Below are 20,215 nucleotides of genomic sequence, written 5' to 3'. Positions count from 1 at the left end.
TAGTTAGTAAGTCAAATTATTATGTACTTAACCTAATAACAATACGCTCTACGAACAATAAACTCTGTTATCCATCATCATTGAATAAAAATAACGTGAAACCATTTATCAAGAAATACGTGAGACGATATGAAATTACTCACTGGGCACCAATACTTGACTATGTCATTATGACCCACTTATATAATTGTTAGCCAATCTAACTAAGTTTGATACTGCTTTTTTCTTTCAAAAAAAAAAGTACTTTGAAAACATATTTATAGTAATATTTTTTCATCCTAGTGTTTAGCCAAGATTTCATAAAGTGTTTTTTATGCAAAATACTTCCAAAATCTATAATTTTAAAAGTGGAGGAGAAGGAGCTTTTAAAAGCTTCAAAAGCAAATGCTATAGTTCACCCTAATTTCATATTTTATTTTCCAATTCTATCCCATCTTTTTTTTATATCTGACAACAATTATCCTTGAATCTATATATCACCAATTTTTATTCGTTATATTTTATTTTTTTAAAGATAATTATTTTTAATTTCAAACTACATTTTATGTTATACTTTATCACTGAAATATACTTTAATTTATCAACAACAAATATTAAGCAATTATTGATTTTTAAAAAGTGGTTAAGAAAAATAATACCTTTTAGTAATAATACTAATTAGAAAATTTAATATTGCATATATGTCTACTTTTGTCATTTTCTCACTAATTATAGCTAAACCTGATTTTTTTCCCATTAGAATAAATTTTAGCTTTAGTTTATAATTTCTGACCATTCAATTTCTTTTTTCTACAGAGCTCGGCACAACAACGTACTTCGGAAACCATTCAATTGGTTTTGTTCCATAGGTCGATCCAGTAACGTAAATCGAAAAAACATTTTTGTAAAGCTCGTAGCAATACCAAACTAATCCTGAGTATAAAAAACATATTTATTATCATCATTGGTAGAATAATTTATATATTATCATTTTTAATTTGACATTTAATAAAATATTGTCATGACAAATTAATAGAATATATGGAACCTTAATGACATGATAAATTTTGTCCGTTAGATACATTTTAAATCTCAATCACAACCATCACTTATGACAAATGATTACATCCCTAGATTTATTTCTTGTGGGGACAAATCTCATCATTAGTAGAATAATTTATATATTATCATTTTTAATTTGACATTTAATAAAATATTATCATGACAAATTAATAGAGTATTTATTATGAAGAATTATGGAACCTTAATGACATGATAAATTTTGTCCTTTAGATGTATTTTAATCCCTCACAACCATCACTTATGACAAACGATTACATCCCTAGATTTATCTCTTGTGAGGACAAATCTGAACCACCACTCACATGGAAAAATTATTCAAATTGTGCCTTATATTCTTGATGATAATAATAAGAAAGTCAAGTAACAAAGTATTAGTATTGATTTTGCTTAATGAGATTGCATAAACAAAACATAAATTGTTCCATTGTATGAGTTACCGGAAGATCCAGGTCTCTTGTACTTGTCCCTTAGATTAGTGGTTATTTACGTGTGTATAGGGATTAACCCATGCCGTAACTAATATCTACTGATATTATTAAATTAGTGATTCATTCGACCTCGGCCACCGCTTCCACAACCTACTATGGCAAATTATATCTATTGATATTGTTTCTGTTTTTATCAAAATTATTTATTAATAGAAATACAAATTTATTAATTTAATTAAGAGAAATTTTTATTTGTACAAAAAGGGGATTTTACACTCTGTTGGCGGGCAAACACTACTTATCATGTTTAATTAAGAGAAATTTTATAATGAAAAAAATTGATAGATTATTTATTATGAGCAATTAGTGAACAAACATTATTATGAGCAATTAATAAATCATTTATTATCATCAATTAGTGTGAAATACTAATTAGTTTATGTATTTATTATATATAAATTATTTACTATATTTATTATATTATATTTTCATTAATGGGTCATAAAATGTTAGTTTTATGGGAGAAATTACAGCCATAGTTTTATCAATTGGGAGATGAAATCTTGGCCACCACTTACATGTGCGAGATGAGGGTGTGGTCAGGAGAAGTACAACCATAGATTTATCTTTTTAAGGACAAATATGGACCACCATTAACACATGCTAACTTAGCCAAACTGTATTTTATACTTAAGATAAGACAAACATTTTTAACTGAGAACCAAAGTTGAGAAATACATGTGATTGGATTTATTTATTGATAATCAAAGTAATCTTTAATTTAATTGATTAAGAAAAAAGGGCTTTGGATCAAAGGTTTGAAAAGGTTGTCTGATTTGAAGGGATAAGACAAAATCTATGTTCCTCCAGTCCATCCCGTTTTTCTTCTTCAACTTCCTGATTTTTTTTTCTCTTCAACTTTCTTTTTCTCGGGCCTCAGACTGATCCCTCACTGACTCGGTGAAGCAACATGTTAAAACTCGGATAGATCGAGTATTGGATGATTGTATTATCCAGAGGATGATCCCAAGTTACTCACGAGTAACTTGGCTGATACGTATAACGTTGCCATTTAACTGATGTCCTTTACATCCTAAGAGTTGCTTCAACTTCAGTGAAGACTTTTGATACCTGTCTGCCTCTAATAAACAAGCCTGTTTGGTTTTCCTTTTGATATGTTTCAATCTAGGTTTGGAAGTAAACAAATTCCAGCAAAGAGAAGCCTAGGCCAGTAATCACCTCTCGAGAATAATCCAAATAAATCTAAGAAATCTTAGATATCTATCTTGAGGAATCATAAAGTCTGAGACGAAGAGAACTTTGTGATTTCTGTCTATCTTGTTCATGATCTAAAGTTCGTGAAATTCAACTTAATAACCAGTAGAACAAGATTCAACTACAAGAATTATCAGTTGAAAGATATTTTAACCGGGCTTCACGAATCTCTGAAGTCTTTAAAGTTGTAACCTAGAATCGGCTTCATAAAGAAGCTTAGGTTATAGAGGACGACTCTATCACTGCAATCAAGACGCAAGAGCGACAGAGATTAAGAAATCATGTTGCTAGAGTCTATCTATTTGTAGATTTTCAAGGCTACAGATAACTTTGAGTTCAACCTAAGATTTCTTGAGATTCAAGCAAATATTTTTTCAGTTTAGATGAAATTTCTAGTTAGGAATTCATGTAGCTTGTGAAAAGTATGCCTTGAAATTACAGAGAAGATTATGCACTATGGTATAGAGTTACGGAACCATGCACAATGATACTCCATAGCTCCTAAGTAAGCCTTTCAACTTACAAGCACTACCGGTGTTCAATATCACTTAAGACTAAACAATAATCCACAAGTCTAAAATAAAGTGAAAAAGTGGGGGTACAACAACCTCACCCAATATTTCGCTTAGAAATTTGTATGGACTTACTCCAATATACTTTCAATAGAATCAACTAGACAGTAAAACCAAATCTTAAGAAAAAGTATATCAAACAATTATATCTCAATTTCTCGATTCAATCCGCAATCAAACAAATAGGAATTTGCGAGCCTGATTGAATACAAGAGCAGTAACTTGAACGGTACCAAAGACCAATGTTCAAGGATCAATCAATTTCAATCAATAACCAAATGTTAGATTTACCAATTGTTCGATTCAACGCACAACCGGTGATATTTCAATTATATAACAAAATATAATTCGAAAAAGAAATAACACAGACACCAGAAGTTTTGTTAACGGGGAAACCGCAAATGCATAAAAACCCCGGGACCTAGTCCAGATTTGAACACCACAATGTATAAAGCCGCTACAGACACTAGCCTACTACAAGTTAACTTGGGACTGGAATGCAGTTGAACCCTAATCAATATTACACTGATTCAAGGTACAGTCGCGTTCCTTACGTCTCTGATCCCAGCAGGATACTACGCACTTGATTTCTTTAGCTGATCTCACCTATAACTAAGAGTTGCTACGACCCAAAGTCGAAGACTTGATAAACAAATCTGTATCACACAGAAAAGTCTATTGAATAGATAAATCTGTCTCCCACAAATATACCTATGAGTTTTTGTTCCGTCTTTTAATAAATCAAGGTGAACGGGAACCAATTGATAGCCCGAACTTATATCCCAAAGAACAACCTAGTATTATCAATCACCTCACAATAATCTTAATCGATTAATGAAACAAGATATTGTGGAATCACAAACGATGAGACGAAGGTATTTGTGACTACTTTTCTATCTTGCCTATCAGAGATATAAATCTCAAGCCAATCTTACGATTGTACTCAAACACGATAGAAAACAGCAAGATCAGATAAGGCAACTACATAGAAAATAGTTGGGTCTGGCTTCACAATCCCAATGAAGTCTTCAAGTTGTTAACCTACAGGGTTTCGTGAAAAACCTAAGGTTAAAGGAAAATCGACTCTAGCTTATGCAACTAGTATCACACAGGAGGTGTAGGGATTAGGTTTCCTAGTTGCTAGAGTTCTCCTTTATATAGATTTCAAATATGGGTTTGCAATCTACGTTACCTTGGTAACAAAGCATTCAATATTCACAGATGAAAACCTGATTAGATTCAAGCTAACATTTTTCAACCGTTAGATCGAACTTAGTTTATTATATACAAATGAAATGTACCTTAATTTAGGTTTGGGTAACCGTACCTAAACGTGTACACCTAGTTGGTTCAACAATAGTTAACCAATGGTTAGCCATATGAGCACTCTCATATCAACCTTATTCATCTTTACCATAATTAGTTCAAATGACTCAAATGAACTAGTTAGAGAGTTGTTCAATTGCTTAGATCTCATAAAAGTATACAAGACACAATCGAAGAAAAATCGATTTTGATTCACTCGAATCAATTCATGAATATTATATCCACGATTTGCAATGATTGCATTCCTTATTATATAAATGTTTTAGTTCATGAACAAATTAGAAAGTAACCTGATTAGGTATGCGAACGGGTACGCATAATTAAGTGACTGGATTGAGTTTTTTTTACTTCCAAAATCTAGTAGAAAATCACGAAGTGAAACTTCCGCCAGTATGCGTACGGGTATGCATACTTACCCGGATTTCCAACAACCGCCAGTACGCGTACATGTACGCATATTTTAGGTTCCCAGTTTTGGACTTTTACACAAATGTGAGAACACACTATGTTTACATCCAAACATGGTTACTTGTTCTGAACTCTCATTTCAATTATTGAAACTTTCTTAGAGGATGTTAAAATAGTTGTTATCCACAAACTGTCTTCATCAAAGCGATTTTCAAGTTATTGAAATAATCAACATGACTTTCGTCACGAGTAAAGATGAACTTAGCCAAAGCGAAAGCTTACCAACACATATTTCGAGAAATAGATAAGCGAGATAAACTCGGCTAAAAACAACAAATGTGTATAATCGAAGTCTATATAGCAATACGACTTTTGTCTCAAAATAGGAGATATAATAGATAGACTTTTGAGCGATAGATAAGTTCAAGTCTTAACATACCTCTTTGTTGATGAAGTTCCACAAATTCACTTGAGTAGTTCTTCGTCTTTATTCGATGAACGTCGTGGAGTCTAAAGCTCAACTACACTTACTATCCCAATCCGAGACTTAGCTATAAGTAGACTAGAAATCAAGACTTATAGTTTTGGCAACTAAACTTGACAAACAAGCTTAAGGTAGCAACGCTTGCGAGTTCGATCGATAAATTCTCTAACACAAAGTTGTCTTGGAACTATCTATGAGAGTTGTAGCAAAAACGAATATAATCATATAAAAAGTTCATGAAATTTTGCCATCTGGAACTGTATAAATGTGCAAAACCTCTCGGCAGTTCACGAAGTTAGCCTTCAGTGTATGCAAATGGGGTTTGCAAACTACTTCCAGTTCGCGAAGTAAGATCATAGGGGTATGCAAATCGAGTTTGCAAACTTAACCCTATTCCCGAACTCAGATGTAAAGGGTATGCAAACCTCCACAGTTCCCAGAATTCAGATTGACTTAGGTATGCATACTGGGTATGCGTACCTTTCACATAGCAGTTATGAAATTCTTTCATAACTAATTTGAAACACTCCCAATATCCTTATATGGTATGTAATGTTTGCTTAGGAAATTTCCAAATGATCAACTTGAAGTAAAATTAGTATCTGAACAATAAATTGTTTTAACTAAGATTGTCAAGGATCTATGAACATCATTTTCTCGAGTCATTTTTTGAGAGTTTAACCAAGATACGATTGAACTCAAAATCTTTTCTTTGTAATATTAAATCTACTAAATCATACGACAACGTCTCATAAGATAGAATGGTAGATACAATGAGTAAATAAGATATATCAGTCTTCACATACATCTTTGTTGATGAAGTTCTCACAAATGTCTTCTTTCATAAAGCTCCCTACCGTATTTCTTAGTAGATAACCCTAATTTTGGTTTAATAGTACATCCCAATAGGGGACGACCATATTTGTTCAATTTGTCTCTTTCAACTTGGGTTTGTTTTCCAGTGTTCGATTTTCGAGGGTTATTTAGTGATGTCTGATACTCAACTACCATATATACTATAATCCTAGCCCGAGAGTTGACTTGGTAGACTAGTAATAAATATATAGTTTTATGCAACTAACAATTACAACAAGGTTGAGATATCAAAACTTATAAGTTTGACCCATAAATGCTCTAACAATCAACAAAGGTGTGCTGTTGTAATATTAAAGCACTTGATAAATTATGAATCATAGGTCGTGTATGAATTTAATATTACAGGAAAAGAGAACTAATATTGCAGATAAATTCAATAAGGTTTTCTCCAGCACAAGTTTGTGAGACACATATAAACTGTTTGAGAAAATGCACGAGTTGCCAGTTCTTCATAAATGTAAATTCAAGTTTAATTGCACTTCAACTATCACCATTTCTGACCCAAGTCTTAAGTAAATGCTACCCTTGGTTAATGTGGCATTGTAAGAAATATTGAAAATTAAGGAAATTAGGTATAACTTAGTTGAGATTTGGACAAGTTTTTAAGACAAGAAACCATTGGAAACTGACGTTGTTGTGTTGTCTTGATGCAATTGGAATTAATGGTTTAGGTAGGTTGTTTCGAAAATTTAAAAGATGACTTAAACAATAAAGGAAACAAGGCATCTTGGATGTTTCAACAATTCAGTGATCCTGATTGCATAAACCTTCTTCAAACGAAAGGGAATTCTGATTGTTAATGATTCACTCATATTCTATTTGAATGAAATAGTTACGAGCTATTCATATTGCACATGCACACATATGCGCATGCGCACGTATATATTTATTTACATTTGATGATTAGGGCTCCTTAATTTTGCTGATTTTAGGTTTCAATTTGGGGAATAAAATATTACAGTTAGAAGAAGAAGGTGAACAAGTTTCAATAAGGGTTCTTCGCGAGTTGGCTTATAAATGACTCACTCTTCTAGCATGGGTTAACTACGTCTTACCAGATGGTTTCAATGTTTTTTTAATATGATTGATTTACTGTCACGTATATACACTAACAATCGTCAATCTTTTAAAAAAATGGACGAAAATGGTCAACTCACAGGGACATTTTATTAGAATGCCCCACCTTAATCAGAACTTGATGTTAAACCAGTGTGCTGGCAGTTAAAGGAGATATACTCGAGATCAATGTAGTCAATCTCGGCTGAGATGACCGATATCTCGTCGAAAATTGCGGTTTCGGTATTTAAGATAATGAAATGTTTGATTTCGCCGAGACGAAATTTGGATGGAATTGGAATTGCCCAGAAATTTTGGTTGAATCTCGGTTGATCACTCGACCGGAGATCTCGGCATTTGTATGGACCTTGGGGTTTCTGCTATTTTGAATCAAAATTTGTTTCTTTTTATAAAATTTGGTGGTATTTCACTATGTTTATACACAATTATGAGCGAAAAGCATATGAAAAATGTTTGATATACATATTATAGGTATAAATTTCGAAAACAAAGTTTTGGTAGTTACTCTGAGATTTTCACCGAGAATCTCCCCGAGAGAAAATTATACCAGTGTCTCGGTCTCGGCCAAGATGGACCGAAATCCGAAATTGACTATATTGCTTGAGATCTCTTGGCAGGACTGTAATATCACTTTGGGATTATAAGTATTCTAAATATTGTTTTGGGAAACTTATTAAAATACCCCTCAAAATCTACCTCTTAAAATATACCCTTATCAAACTTAAAACATACCCTTACCTTCTAAAAATAGAAGCAATTAGAACAACTCGTTTCCAGAAATGGACGCAATTTAATACAAGTTGCTTCCAAAAATGAAAACAACTAATACAAGTTGTTTCTATAAGAGAAAGCAATTTTCTCAAATTGACTCCGAAAAAAATTATTTTTTACCTTTCAGAGATATTTGTGCAAAGTCAACCAAAATGGAAAGTATCTATAGCATTCCCATCAGTTTTATAGCTTGGAAATATAGGTAATTTAGGTGAAAATGTAATAAATCAGAGGATAAATTGGCTAGGCATGGAGATTAATCATCCAAAATTTGCGGATGTTGGAATTTTTGTCCTCCTTGTTTCATAGCTATATGATCCAGCAGATGGAAAACTATGTTATCAGCCATTCATACTAATTTGCATCCAAACTTTTACTCAACAGTCAACATCAACCAAAATTAGAAGAACAGAACCTAAACCTCAAATTAGTTCCAACTAGGAAAGTTCTTCCCTAGGAATAAAAGGAAAAAAACATCTAAAAAAAGTTTTTATTACATGAGCTTACGTGTACAGTCAAGATTACAGGACACACCTCAAAAGAAAAGAAAAAAAAGGACTTTATAAATAAATAAGAGTAATGATAGACGTACCGAAGAAAACAACCGTGGAACGTACAGCGAGTGGAATGAACGGCCACAGATGAGCGTGTTTAGCATCTGGAAGGGGTGTGGGTACCACCACCCTCTCACACGGTGCACGTACATTTTCTTCGGTCACTCTATCATTTTTGAATAAATAAACTAACTCTCCATCCACATCATCATCGTTTTGAGGATCTGAATCCCCTCTGTTCTGCTGTGTACTTTGAAAAAAGAAAATAAAAATAAAAATCTAGGGTTTCATAATCTTCCTTAGAAGAAGATCAAAAAAATACCTAATTTGTCGATTTAACTCTAAAAACCCCATAACCACAACGAAATCTGTATAAGCGTTGTATTTTTTTTTTATAATTTTGTTTGGGGGTTTTGTTGATTTAGATCTATAGATCTAGTTAGAATCAAAATAATTTATCCTCTTTGATTGAATTGAAATAGACTGATGAGCGTAATTGGATTTATTAACCCTAGAGATTTGATGGGTAAAGAAGTAGAGGGAGAAGGAGAAGGAGAGATTTCGATTGTTGTAGATGTAGAAGAAGGTGAGATTTCTGATGATGATAATCAACAGGAAATTAATGATAACGACGATAAAGTTGTAGAAGAAGAACTTATAGTAGTAGAAGAAGAAAAGGTTAAGGAAGAAGAAAAGGCCAAGGAAGAAGAAAAAGAAGAAGCCGTAACAAAACCTGTTATTAGGGAAGAATCAAAACGTATGGTTTGGACAATGGAAGATCTATTCAAGTATAATCAAGTTTTTCCAAGGAATTTCGCAACACCGATGTATAATTATGCTTGGAAACAAGCTGTTCAAAATAGACCATTGAGGAATGTTGATGAGGATAATATAAATGCGGCGGTGGCAGCAACGTCAGTTGTAATTGAAATCAGTGATGAAGGTGTTGTTGTAAATGATGTTGATAGTGAGAAAGAAGAAGGTGAAATTGAAGAAGGAGAAATTGGTGATAATGATACAGAGATGGTTGAGGGAACTGTAGTAGAATCAAATCTCAATGGTATATCTAGTAGTACCACTGATGATAATGAGAATGAGGAGATTAAATCAATTCGACAAGTTATACAACTCATTATAAATGCAAAAAATGTCGGAAAGTAAGTTCACTCTTCATTGAGTTATGGGTAAATCAACTCTGAAAGACTTTGATTATTCATTATATTGGTCTGATGACTGAATGGTTTGACATTTGATTAATTTGTGTTATTTTGATTTGTTTAGACCATTTGGTGGCGCATGTGGTGAACTTTGGACGTCTTTGGATAAATTGCAGAAGTTTGTTCTGAATAACGGGACTTCATCATCTGTTAACAGTCTCATTCAGCAGTCTGTTGCTGCGTTACAAGCTGTTAAATTTGTAAGAAATCAGCTCTCAGGGTTTTTAAGAGTGTTTTTTTCCTTACATGGTAATGATTATTAGCACTAACGATAATGGTTATGCCCGTAGGTGTACTGTACTATGAATTTTAAAGAACAAACACAATATAAAGACGTATTCTCAAGGTTTTTTCTAGAGCTTAAAACTTTTCGATTTTTTTTAATGAATTTCGTTAACCACAAGTATGTTTATCCTGTGTTCTACTATAATGCAGGTTGCTAGTCCATGTGAAGACTCAAAATGCCAGTCTTTTCTCGTCGGAGCAGATGGAAGAGTTAGAAGACATCATACAGTCACTGGAAAAACAAAAAGAGATACTAGAAAAGAACGGTGCAAATCAAAATGATCATGAAGCAAATCCTAGTCTAGGCATGAATCGGATTGAATCTGGAATTGTAGGCAAAAACCCTCTCCAAGAGAAGAATGGTGCAAGTCAAAATGGTCATGGAGAAAATCCTCATCTTGGAACGAATCGGATTGAAATCGGAATTGTAGGAGAAAACCCTCCTCATGTTCTGAATTCTTCAAAGAAGTCCCTTTTGGAACCAATATCTGTTAAGCACAATGACCAGAGTAATGTGAAAGTTGGGTCTGGTATATTTCAATCAGGACCTCTATCCGGTCTCAAGAGTAGAGGGGGCTTTGGTCCATTGCTAGATCTTCATATGGATCACGATGTGGATGATCTTCCATCACCCACGAGGGATGCCCCAAAGCCTTTCCTGATACACAAACCACAGGTTCAACATAGAGATCATGGGATGGATAGGTTTCCGTCTCCGACGAGGGAGACTCTGAGACCCGTGCAGGCAAACAAACCACAAGCTGTTGAAAGTCGACCAGTTAAGTCAGATGGAACAGAAATGCATCCTTATGAAACGGATGCTCATAAAGCAGTTTCAACCTACCAACAGAAATTCGGTCAGACTTCACTCCTTCAGAGTACTCTGCTCCCAAGCCCAACACCTTCCGACGAAGGTAATGAGGATGAAGATGATCTTAAAGGAGAGGTTTCCAGTTCCAGTGTCAGTAATGGTGGAGCTGTTAATCCATCAGTTCCTTTGCAAGCTGCAAGTGTGTATGCTGCTTTCCAGAATAATGGCCCTTGTAGACAGGGAACAGAGATAAATCCTGTTGTAGCACAGAAACAGAGCAGAGGGCGAGATCCAAGGCGGGATCCGAGGCGTCAAAATCTTGGCTCCGAAGTTGGTTCTGGGGATCTCAACCTACGTTCAGCATATCTTGAACATAATCCACCTACTAGTGGAACCTTAGAAGAAATTATTAACACGAGGAAAAACAAAAGTGTTCCCGAGTCTGTACTGGATGGTCATACCTTGAAAAGGCAAAGAAATGGATTGACAAGATCCACAGTTTCTGGAACCGGAGGATGGGGTGAAGACACTAGTGTGCGCCCCCAGCCTACTCTCGCGAACCAAGTGACGGAGTCCATCGGTAGTAGGGATCCTAGGAAATTTGGAAATGGAGGATGGGGTGAAGACAGTGTCACGCGCCCCCAACCTACTCTTGCAAATCAAGTAGGAGAGTCCATTCGAAGTAGTGATCCTAGGAAATTTGGAAATGGAGAAGTTGTCCTTGGCCAGAGACAGGATAATGGTGGTAGGAACTTAACTGCGGGAGCTGGAAAAGAGCAGTTATCGCTGATAGGTAATGGTAATATGGGTTCCTTACCTTCACCACTGAAGGATATTGCTGTGAACCCGATGTTGATCAGTCTACTATTGGAACACCAACGATTACAGAAGTCTAATAATTCAGCCCAAAACCTGGTAACTAGTTCCAGTTTGAATGGTTTTCCAGGATCCATTCCCATGGCAAATATTCCTTCTTCAAAGTCTTCAGAGATCGATCAAAAATACTCAGTGAAACCTCAGGTTCCCGGCCAAGCAATTTCAACGGTGAGCATCTGTTTTGGTGTATGAGGTTTTCTTCTGTTATATGGAGATGGTATATATGGACATTTTAACTGCAATACTCTTAAATGTCATTTGGAACCGCTGCTATTCACTATTCTTGCTTGGATATAACTTAAACATGCTAGGGGATGAGAAAGGTTTTGGAATCATCTTCACTCAGGCGGTCTAAGCTTGGAACAAAAATTAATTGTGTTTATACCTGATCTGCAAAAAAATTAGTTTGTTGATGTCTTCATATTCCTAAAACCATTAGCTTTTTACATACAGTATCTCAGCTCTATCTCATGTTACATGACCAACACTTACGAAGCTGACTTGTTTACTCAGGGAGATTCTGGAAAAACTCGTATGAAATTGCGTGATCCGCGACTTGCAGCCCGCATGAACACATGCCAAAAGAATGAGTCATTGGGACCTCTGGAACAATTAAAAACATTTGGAGCTCCATCATCACTAACCCAGGATAGCCGGGAGAATCTAATTGTTAGACAGCAAAGTGTGCAAGCCCAAGCAAATTCCGTGCCTTCTGGTGCACCAGACATCTCTCAGCAATTCACGAAGGAACTAAAAAGTCTCGCAGATATACTCTCTGCCTCTCAAGCACCCTCAGTAGTTCCTCTAACAGTGTCTTCGCCAATAATTCCAATTAAGACTGACACAACTGAGATGAAAACTGTAGTAACAGAATCTAAGGATCAGGAAAGTGGAACTGTAACAGCACCTGTAGAAAGGATAGTGCAGCCAACACAGAACACGTGGGGAGATGTTGAACATTTATTAGAAGGGTACGATGATCAAGAGAGAGCTGCTATTCATAAAGAGAGAGCAAGGAGGATGGAAGAACAGAACACAATGTTTGCAGCCCGTAAGCTCTGCCTTGTCTTGGATCTTGATCACACGCTTCTTAATTCAGCCAAGGTAAGTCAATTGTTGCCTATTATTAGTTAGCAACGAGAGAATTCTCTGCTTCAATGTCGTTGGTTCATTCTTTTCTGTGTTCCTCATTATCAGTTTGTCGAAGTAGACCCCATTCATGAAGAGGTCTTGAGAAAGAAAGAAGAGCAGGATCGTGAGAAGCCACATAGACATCTTTTTCGCTTTCCCCACATGAGAATGTGGACCAAATTGCGGCCAGGAGTCTGGAATTTCCTTGAGAAGGTACTAAACTTTCGAAAATGGCCACTAGTTTAATTCGTTCTAAGAAATTTGTGTTTAGTGATTTACTTGCTGTTGTTTATGACTATTCATTCAGGCTAGCAAGCTTTACGAGCTTCATTTGTACACAATGGGGAATAAGTTATATGCCACTGAGATGGCCAAAGTGCTTGATCCTAGCGGAGCTTTATTTGAAGGACGAGTAATTTCGAAGGGAGACGAAGGAGACCCATATGATGGTGATGAGAGGCTGCAGAAGATTAAGGATTTGGAGGGTGTTCTGGGAATGGAATCAAATGTAGTGATCATAGATGATTCTGTTAGAGTGTGGCCTCATAACAAGCTCAATTTGATAGTTGTGGAGAGGTACACCTTGTTCAGTTTTTCTCTTTATTATTCTTTATATTGATTGTATTCTAATGATATTATATGTATCTGCAGATACACTTATTTTCCGTGTAGTAGGCGGCAGTTTGGACTAATGGGCCCTTCTCTTCTTGAGATAGACCATGACGAACGGCCAGACGAAGGAACTCTTGCCTTATCTTTGGCGGTGAGCCTTTGATATACTCGTCATTTTTTTTCTTTTCTTTTGCACTGTCAATCCTCCTCTGAATAATTTATAATTCGTTGAAACCAGGTAATTGAGAGAGTGCATCAAAACTTTTTCTCTCACAAGTCCTTAAATGACTTGGACGTCAGAAGTATCCTTGCTGCAGAGCAAAGAAAGATTTTGGCTGGTTGTCGTATAGTTTTCAGTAGAATTTTTCCTGTGGGTGAGATGAATCCCCAACTACACCCACTTTGGCAGTCAGCTGAACAGTTTGGTGCTGTATGTTCAACCCAGATTGACGAACATGTTACACATGTAGTTGCCAATTCTCTTGGAACAGATAAGGTATGATTTCCCTCCTTCCTCGCTGACTACCTTTATCCCATCAAGATGGTGCCTAGTCTGTCTAGTAAAGTAAAAAAGAAAAAGAAAAAAACTCATGGATCCACCTGTTAAAAGTAAAAGGAGATTTACTTTCCAGATATTTTCAGTGCTTAGACATCTGGAGTGTTTCTCATTTATATATTTACAGAAAATGACCATTATTAATGAAGTTTTCCCTCTTAATCAGGTTAATTGGGCTTTAAACACTGGGAGATATGTTGTCCACCCCGGCTGGTAAGTAAACATTCTTTTCCTCTTGTGCGAACTGTAACTTAGTAGGGTTACCGCAAGTGAGGCTTAAAAAATAGCATCTCTGTTGGCTTTGCAGGGTAGAAGCTTCAACATTGTTGTACCGAAGGGCGAATGAGCATGAGTTTGCTGTGAAAATATAAACAGATCCACCCTCCCAAACTCAGGAAATGTCATCCTACACTGGCAAACTGAAAACCCTGTAGAACACACTGGTAGGATAGGATCAATCTGGGATTGTTAAAGAGGGCTGGCTTGGGTCAATCTGGTCAAGGCAGGCTGACATTTGATACACTTAACTGTGTCCTCCCCTTGGTTATACCGGTAAGCTAGCCTTTGCACCGGATACCCTAACTGAAGAATGACCGGCTTCAGCGAGATAATGGTGCAACATGTGTGTGTGTGTGTGAGAGAGATATCAGTGATTCAGAGTGGTGGTACATAGGTTGGTCTCAAGGGTTCTTTTGAAATATGGTTCGGAGCTTGAACTGGAAGTCTTTCGTACTCCTTGACCAGTGTTATGATGATCTCACGTGAAACAGGGAATACGGCCTTGCAATCATGGGTAATATTTTCCAATGCTTACTCGGGATGAAGCACCTAGTGTAACATCACACATAAATTAAAGAAAACGGGTAAACAGTCAAGTAGAGACATAAAAATGAAGGAAAAACACCTGAAAAATCGTTATCTATAAATGGCCTCATAAGAATGTAAAAAGGGAAACATTTATAGATAAAAAAGGGGAAAGATAAGGCTCCACTAACCCTGATTTCTTTGGAACGGTTTGTTTGTGTTTTGGAAAGAATTGTTTAACAGGGAAATATGTGCTGATTTTTAGGTCTTGGGTCTTCCAGTAAAAATTGCCAAAAAAGGTAAGTACTAATAAGAATTTTTGGTAAAGCTTTTCATGGGAAGAACTATATGAACTTTGGCATTTATTCTAGTAGCCAGAACTTTAAACAAGATTCCAGTAGCCAGAACTTGAAACAAATGAACCTTGCCAAATCTGGCAGTTGAAACAAGACAGTTATGTATGAACCTTGAAAACACTGAAAACGGGAAGTCCTCAATTTCAAGTGGTCGAATATCACCAGTAATCCTCACAAGAACATGTCCCGTTTGTGAAACGATGGAATCGCTTTGAATCTCTTACCACAATATCCTGATTAAGAATCTTCGATATAAACTTTATGGCTTTATGACAATCCCCACATACCCTAAGATTCTTAAATACTTGTATTGTTGTCCCTGGAACTGTATTCATGATTCCAAACGCAACGGCCAACTTCTCACTGTGGACACGAATCACACTTTCTTTCTCTTCCTCATTAATATCATGAAGAACAGATGTTGTATCCGGGAGATAACCAGCTTCATGCATTTTAACTGATAATATCTCCAAATAACTGTAAATCTCTTTGTGCTGAGGATGCTCCTTGTCACCAACAAGGAATACATGAACCCTTCCTTTTGCTTCTACCAAACTGAACCCTGGAGGTTTAGTTAGTCCTTTCCCTTTGATTGAGATTTTCATTCTCTCGACATCATCCCATCTTCCTGCACTAGCATAGATATTTGAAAGCAAAAGATGGTAACCGCAATTGCTGGAGTCTAATTCGAACAGTTTCTTTGCCGAAATGTCACCAAGCTTGATATTTTTGTGAATTCTGCATGCTGCAAGAAGGGCTCCCCAAACCATGACATCAGGCTTCACCTTCATTCCTTTGATCAGGTCAAAAGCCTCATTCAAGAATCCAGCTTGCCCCAAAAGATCAACCATGCAACTGTAATGCTCAGCTCCGGGTTCTATACCAAACTCTTGATTCATGGTGCTAAAGAAATTCCTCCCTTCTTCAACAAAACCCGCATGGCTGCAAGCTGCTAGAACTGACACAAAGGTTATGTAGTTTGGCTGAACTCCTGCTCTGTGCATCTCATAGAAAACAGCAAGAGCTTCTTTTGCAAGACCATGCTTGCCATAACCAGCAATCATGGCTGTCCAAGACTTTACGTTCTTCTCCCTCATGCCATCAAATGTCTTCCTCGCCATCTTTATTTCCCCACATTTGCAATACATGTCAATGATTGAAGTACTCATAACCACATTTTCCTCCAAACCCATCTTAATCACCTACGCAGAAGAAACCATTAAAATACAAATTAGAACATTTGTATACAAGCTAATAAGAAGTTCACAAGTAGCCTAGACCAAGGTATCAAACTCGTAAAAAATAGAATAACAGAGACATGAAAGATAGGAGACAGGATTTACGGAGAATAAGTCTGGAATACATACCAACTCATGTATACACTTCCCCAAGTGTAGAGCTCCAGAATGTGCACAAGCCAACAACACAGTAGACAGAGTCACGACATTGTAACTAACATCTCCAACCTTCAACATTTCATAGAAGACTTCTAAAGCTTTCATAGATTGGCCATTTTGAGCATAAATGGCTATCATCGAATTCCAAGAAACAACATCTCTCCAACTCATTTCATCGAAAACTCTCTTTGAAACACTCATATCACCACATTTTGAATAAGCATCTATTAGAGTATTCCCAACATTCAAATCCCCTTCGAATCCATTTTTTATTAGTAATCCATGCACCCCTTTTGTAATACCGGCCTCAGAAACCCGAGAACAAGCAGATAAAGCAGAAACCATCACAACTGGATCCATCAGAACTTCTTTATTTAAAAAGTCTTTAAAAAGCAATAATGCGTTATGTGCACTATCGTTTTGGATATAACCAGAAATCATTGATGTCCACGAAACTACATTTCTGCAAAGAATTTTATCGAAAAGCTTACGTGCATCATTTAGTTCATGGCATTTCGAGTACATGTCAATGAGAGCAGACGAAACGAAAAGGTCATTCTCATACCCAAAGATTAAGGATTGTTGATGGGTTTGTTTTCCTGAGCTTACATCAGAAATTGCAGAACATGCTTTAATGGTGCAAGGAAAAGTTGAACGATTTGGTTTTAGAGAAAGTCTTCTAAGTGATGAGAAAGCTTTGAGCGCTTCAATTGAATCGCCACTCCGAGCTAACTCCGCAATGACTGTGTTCCATGCATATATGTTTGTCTTGTCTACGTATTTGTTGAAGAAGATTGTTAGGTTTGGGTTTGTTGAGAAATGTTTGGTATGAACTGAAGAGAATAATGAGGTTTTGAAAATCCTCATTCCATTCCTCTGGTTTGAGACTCGAGACTACGGAAATGGCTGCCTTTGGCACGGGACGAAAATAATCTCTAACAACATTTCCAATGGAAACTTGGTCAGTTTCCGATAGAAAGAAAAATTCGCTGAGCACCAAAATTCGTCAACTCGCGAAGTTCAATAGAACCTGGCTAAATTGGGGCCTAAACCACTTAATTGGGGCCTATAGCTAGATGACAAAAAAAAAGGTCACTAGAAATCACTTCACACCACTCCTTATCAAAATAATTACCAGACTATCTATCTTACCCCTGATTAATTAGCACTAATTAATCATATTAGGGGTTAATTTTGTTTTGGATGTGAGATTAACTAATGTTAGAGAGTTCATCAAAACATCAACATTTTGATTTTTTTTCTTCGTAAAAATTACACAGAATCGGTTTATGTTCATTCACTTGTAAACCGATTCTGGATTGGTGTTTAGAATTACCAGAGGACGTCCAGAATCGGTTTACTTTGACATGTCTTATAATTCGATTATGAAAATCGAATTTTTCTTATGACATATATAAACCGATTGTTTCCTTTCATTACCAATTTTCATTCATCGCATTATTATTGTAGGATGCATTTAGCACATGCATCAAGCCTTTAAACCCCTAGGCGACCCTAGTGGACGAGTTATAGTCTCGTGAGGGTTTACATAGAGGTCTACCCACAAAAACTTTACAAAAACTTCTAAAGCCATCAATCTTCCTCCGACGAAGACGATACCGCATCCAAGTAGTCTGGGTTATCCTCCGGGATTCTATCTTCCAAGAAGTGGTAGCTTGCATCGAATGCGAATGCTTCCCCCTTTACTTCCAAGTAGCGCGCTTTCATGACTTCGTGCTAAAAAACACAAAAACAAACTTATATTTGTTATTGGTGTTTCGTTGGAAGATAACACAACATGGGATACGTAAAAAACCCACAAAATTACTTACAAATTGTGCAATGGACAAGGTGAAGGGACGAGCGTTAAAAATCGGAGGTTGGAGAGCTAAAAAAGAAAGTATCACACTTTTGATGACTAGGTTTCTTTCATGGATGGCTTTAACACTTCTTGCGTTAGGATTTCCAAATTCTTGGATAAATTTGTTGTGTACTTTAACCCAAAAGGTTGTTGAATCCTCTCTTTCGTAGGATTGACGTCTAAGCCGATTTTCCGCATACCATGCTTTCGTGATTGCCAAATCTTCCGCGGAGTCGAACGATGCCATTTCTTGTATGTATATGTATGAAATGAGTAGTTGTGGAGTATATGGAGTGAGGGGGAATAAAATGATCAATTTTGGGAAAATGGGGTCCAAGGGTGAGGTCTCTATTTATAGAGAAAGTCCCATACGACTATTTTTTTTGAAAAACGTATAATAATTTGAAATAATCGGTCTTTTAGAAGGACTATAAAACCAGATTGTGTTTATATGCCACAAGGAATCGGTCTTTCTTGCGACCAAAGTAAACCGATTAGAGTCATTTTAAATTTTGAACTTTCACCGACACTAATCGGTTTATATATTTCCATATGTGATCCAATTCTAGCTTGGCTTAAAAACATCCAGGAAGAATGGATTGCACAATTGGTTTATGTAGACATATCGAGTAAACCAATTGTTGGCATGTCAGGCTAGAATCAATTTAAACATTAAGTGCATTAAGTTCAACACAAGATAATCCAAAATAAAAACATCAAATACACAAAACCATCCCAAAAGACTAAAAACAACCACAAGTCTTATAAACTTAAAGTTTAGTATTTAAAAGTTAAACTTAAAAACTTAAGGAGCACCAGGAGCATTTGCAGCAGCAACAACATCAGGAGCATCAGCACCACCACCAGCACCATCATCAGGAGCAGCTGCAGCACCACCAGCACCAGCATCAGGAACATCTGCAACACCACCAGCAGCAACATCATCAAGAGCAGCAACTTCTGCATCATCCATGGCCATATATTCAGCCATTTCTTCAAACATACCTTCTAATTCTTGGTGGGCATTCCTCCAGCTGAAATCATGTTTCTCCTCATCCTGGCGAAGGTGATGACCTCAATAAGCTCTTCAAGTGAAAGCATATCAATCAATGCAAGGGCTTGTTCAATACGGGTCTCAGCTCCGAAAGCAAACTTATATAGGCTCCTCACCGGCACTCTTTGTGGTTGCCTCAAGATATCCTCCACGGTTAAATCGCGATTATAGAATGGTAGGTGTCCAAAGTCCATTCTACACAAAAAATAAACAAAAATCAAGTTAAAAATCGGTACATAAAGAAATATATGTAACCTGATTCTGAAGAGACCACTAAAATCGGTTTATGTGGTGCATGTATAAAATCCGATTCTGAAAGAAAGATGAAAAGACTATATTAATCGGATTATACATATTACATATATAAACCGATTCTGGCGATGTATTTTCATATTTCATTTCTAAGCCAGAATCGGATAATG

General features: G+C 36.3%; 2 protein-coding genes across 2 annotated transcripts; one reads left to right on the top strand and one right to left on the bottom strand.

The window, feature by feature from the left end:
- The first annotated feature begins 9,033 nt into the window (after positions 1 to 9,033).
- Positions 9,034 to 15,383, top strand: LOC113362776 (RNA polymerase II C-terminal domain phosphatase-like 3). Its single transcript, XM_026605271.1, has 11 exons — positions 9,034 to 9,990; positions 10,115 to 10,250; positions 10,341 to 10,396; positions 10,486 to 12,190; positions 12,536 to 13,126; positions 13,220 to 13,366; positions 13,461 to 13,729; positions 13,805 to 13,916; positions 14,004 to 14,261; positions 14,488 to 14,534; positions 14,629 to 15,383. Exons 1-11 carry the CDS (start codon positions 9,320 to 9,322, stop codon positions 14,690 to 14,692), a joined length of 4,056 nt encoding a protein of 1,351 aa, XP_026461056.1. The 5' UTR covers positions 9,034 to 9,319; the 3' UTR covers positions 14,693 to 15,383.
- A 133-nt stretch (positions 15,384 to 15,516) lies between these two features.
- Positions 15,517 to 17,878, bottom strand: LOC113362778 (pentatricopeptide repeat-containing protein At3g26782, mitochondrial). The gene is made up of 2 exons (XM_026605272.1): positions 16,849 to 17,878; positions 15,517 to 16,683 (listed from the first exon to the last, which is right to left on the bottom strand). Exons 1-2 carry the CDS (start codon positions 17,743 to 17,745, stop codon positions 15,640 to 15,642), a joined length of 1,941 nt encoding a protein of 646 aa, XP_026461057.1. The 5' UTR covers positions 17,746 to 17,878; the 3' UTR covers positions 15,517 to 15,639.
- Between the last annotated feature and the right edge of the window lie 2,337 nt (positions 17,879 to 20,215).

This window comes from Papaver somniferum, chromosome 4 (assembly GCF_003573695.1).
Source record: "Papaver somniferum cultivar HN1 chromosome 4, ASM357369v1, whole genome shotgun sequence".
Classification (NCBI taxonomy): Eukaryota; Viridiplantae; Streptophyta; class Magnoliopsida; order Ranunculales; family Papaveraceae; genus Papaver; species Papaver somniferum.
This window is presented reverse-complemented; position numbering and strand designations above follow the sequence as displayed.

Excerpts from the sequence above, each read along its gene's own strand:
- LOC113362776 (XM_026605271.1), top strand. The coding sequence starts at position 9,320 with ATGAGCGTAATTGGATTTATTAACCCTAGAGATTTGATGGGTAAAGAA. Across the intron at positions 13,127-13,219 it reads CGCTTCTTAATTCAGCCAAG|TTTGTCGAAGTAGACCCCAT; the intron begins GTAAGTCAATTG and ends CCTCATTATCAG. Across the intron at positions 13,917-14,003 it reads CTCTTGCCTTATCTTTGGCG|GTAATTGAGAGAGTGCATCA; the intron begins GTGAGCCTTTGA and ends CGTTGAAACCAG.
- LOC113362778 (XM_026605272.1), bottom strand. The coding sequence starts at position 17,745 with ATGAGGATTTTCAAAACCTCATTATTCTCTTCAGTTCATACCAAACAT. Across the intron at positions 16,684-16,848 it reads GGAAGTGTATACATGAGTTG|GTGATTAAGATGGGTTTGGA; the intron begins GTATGTATTCCA and ends TCTTCTGCGTAG.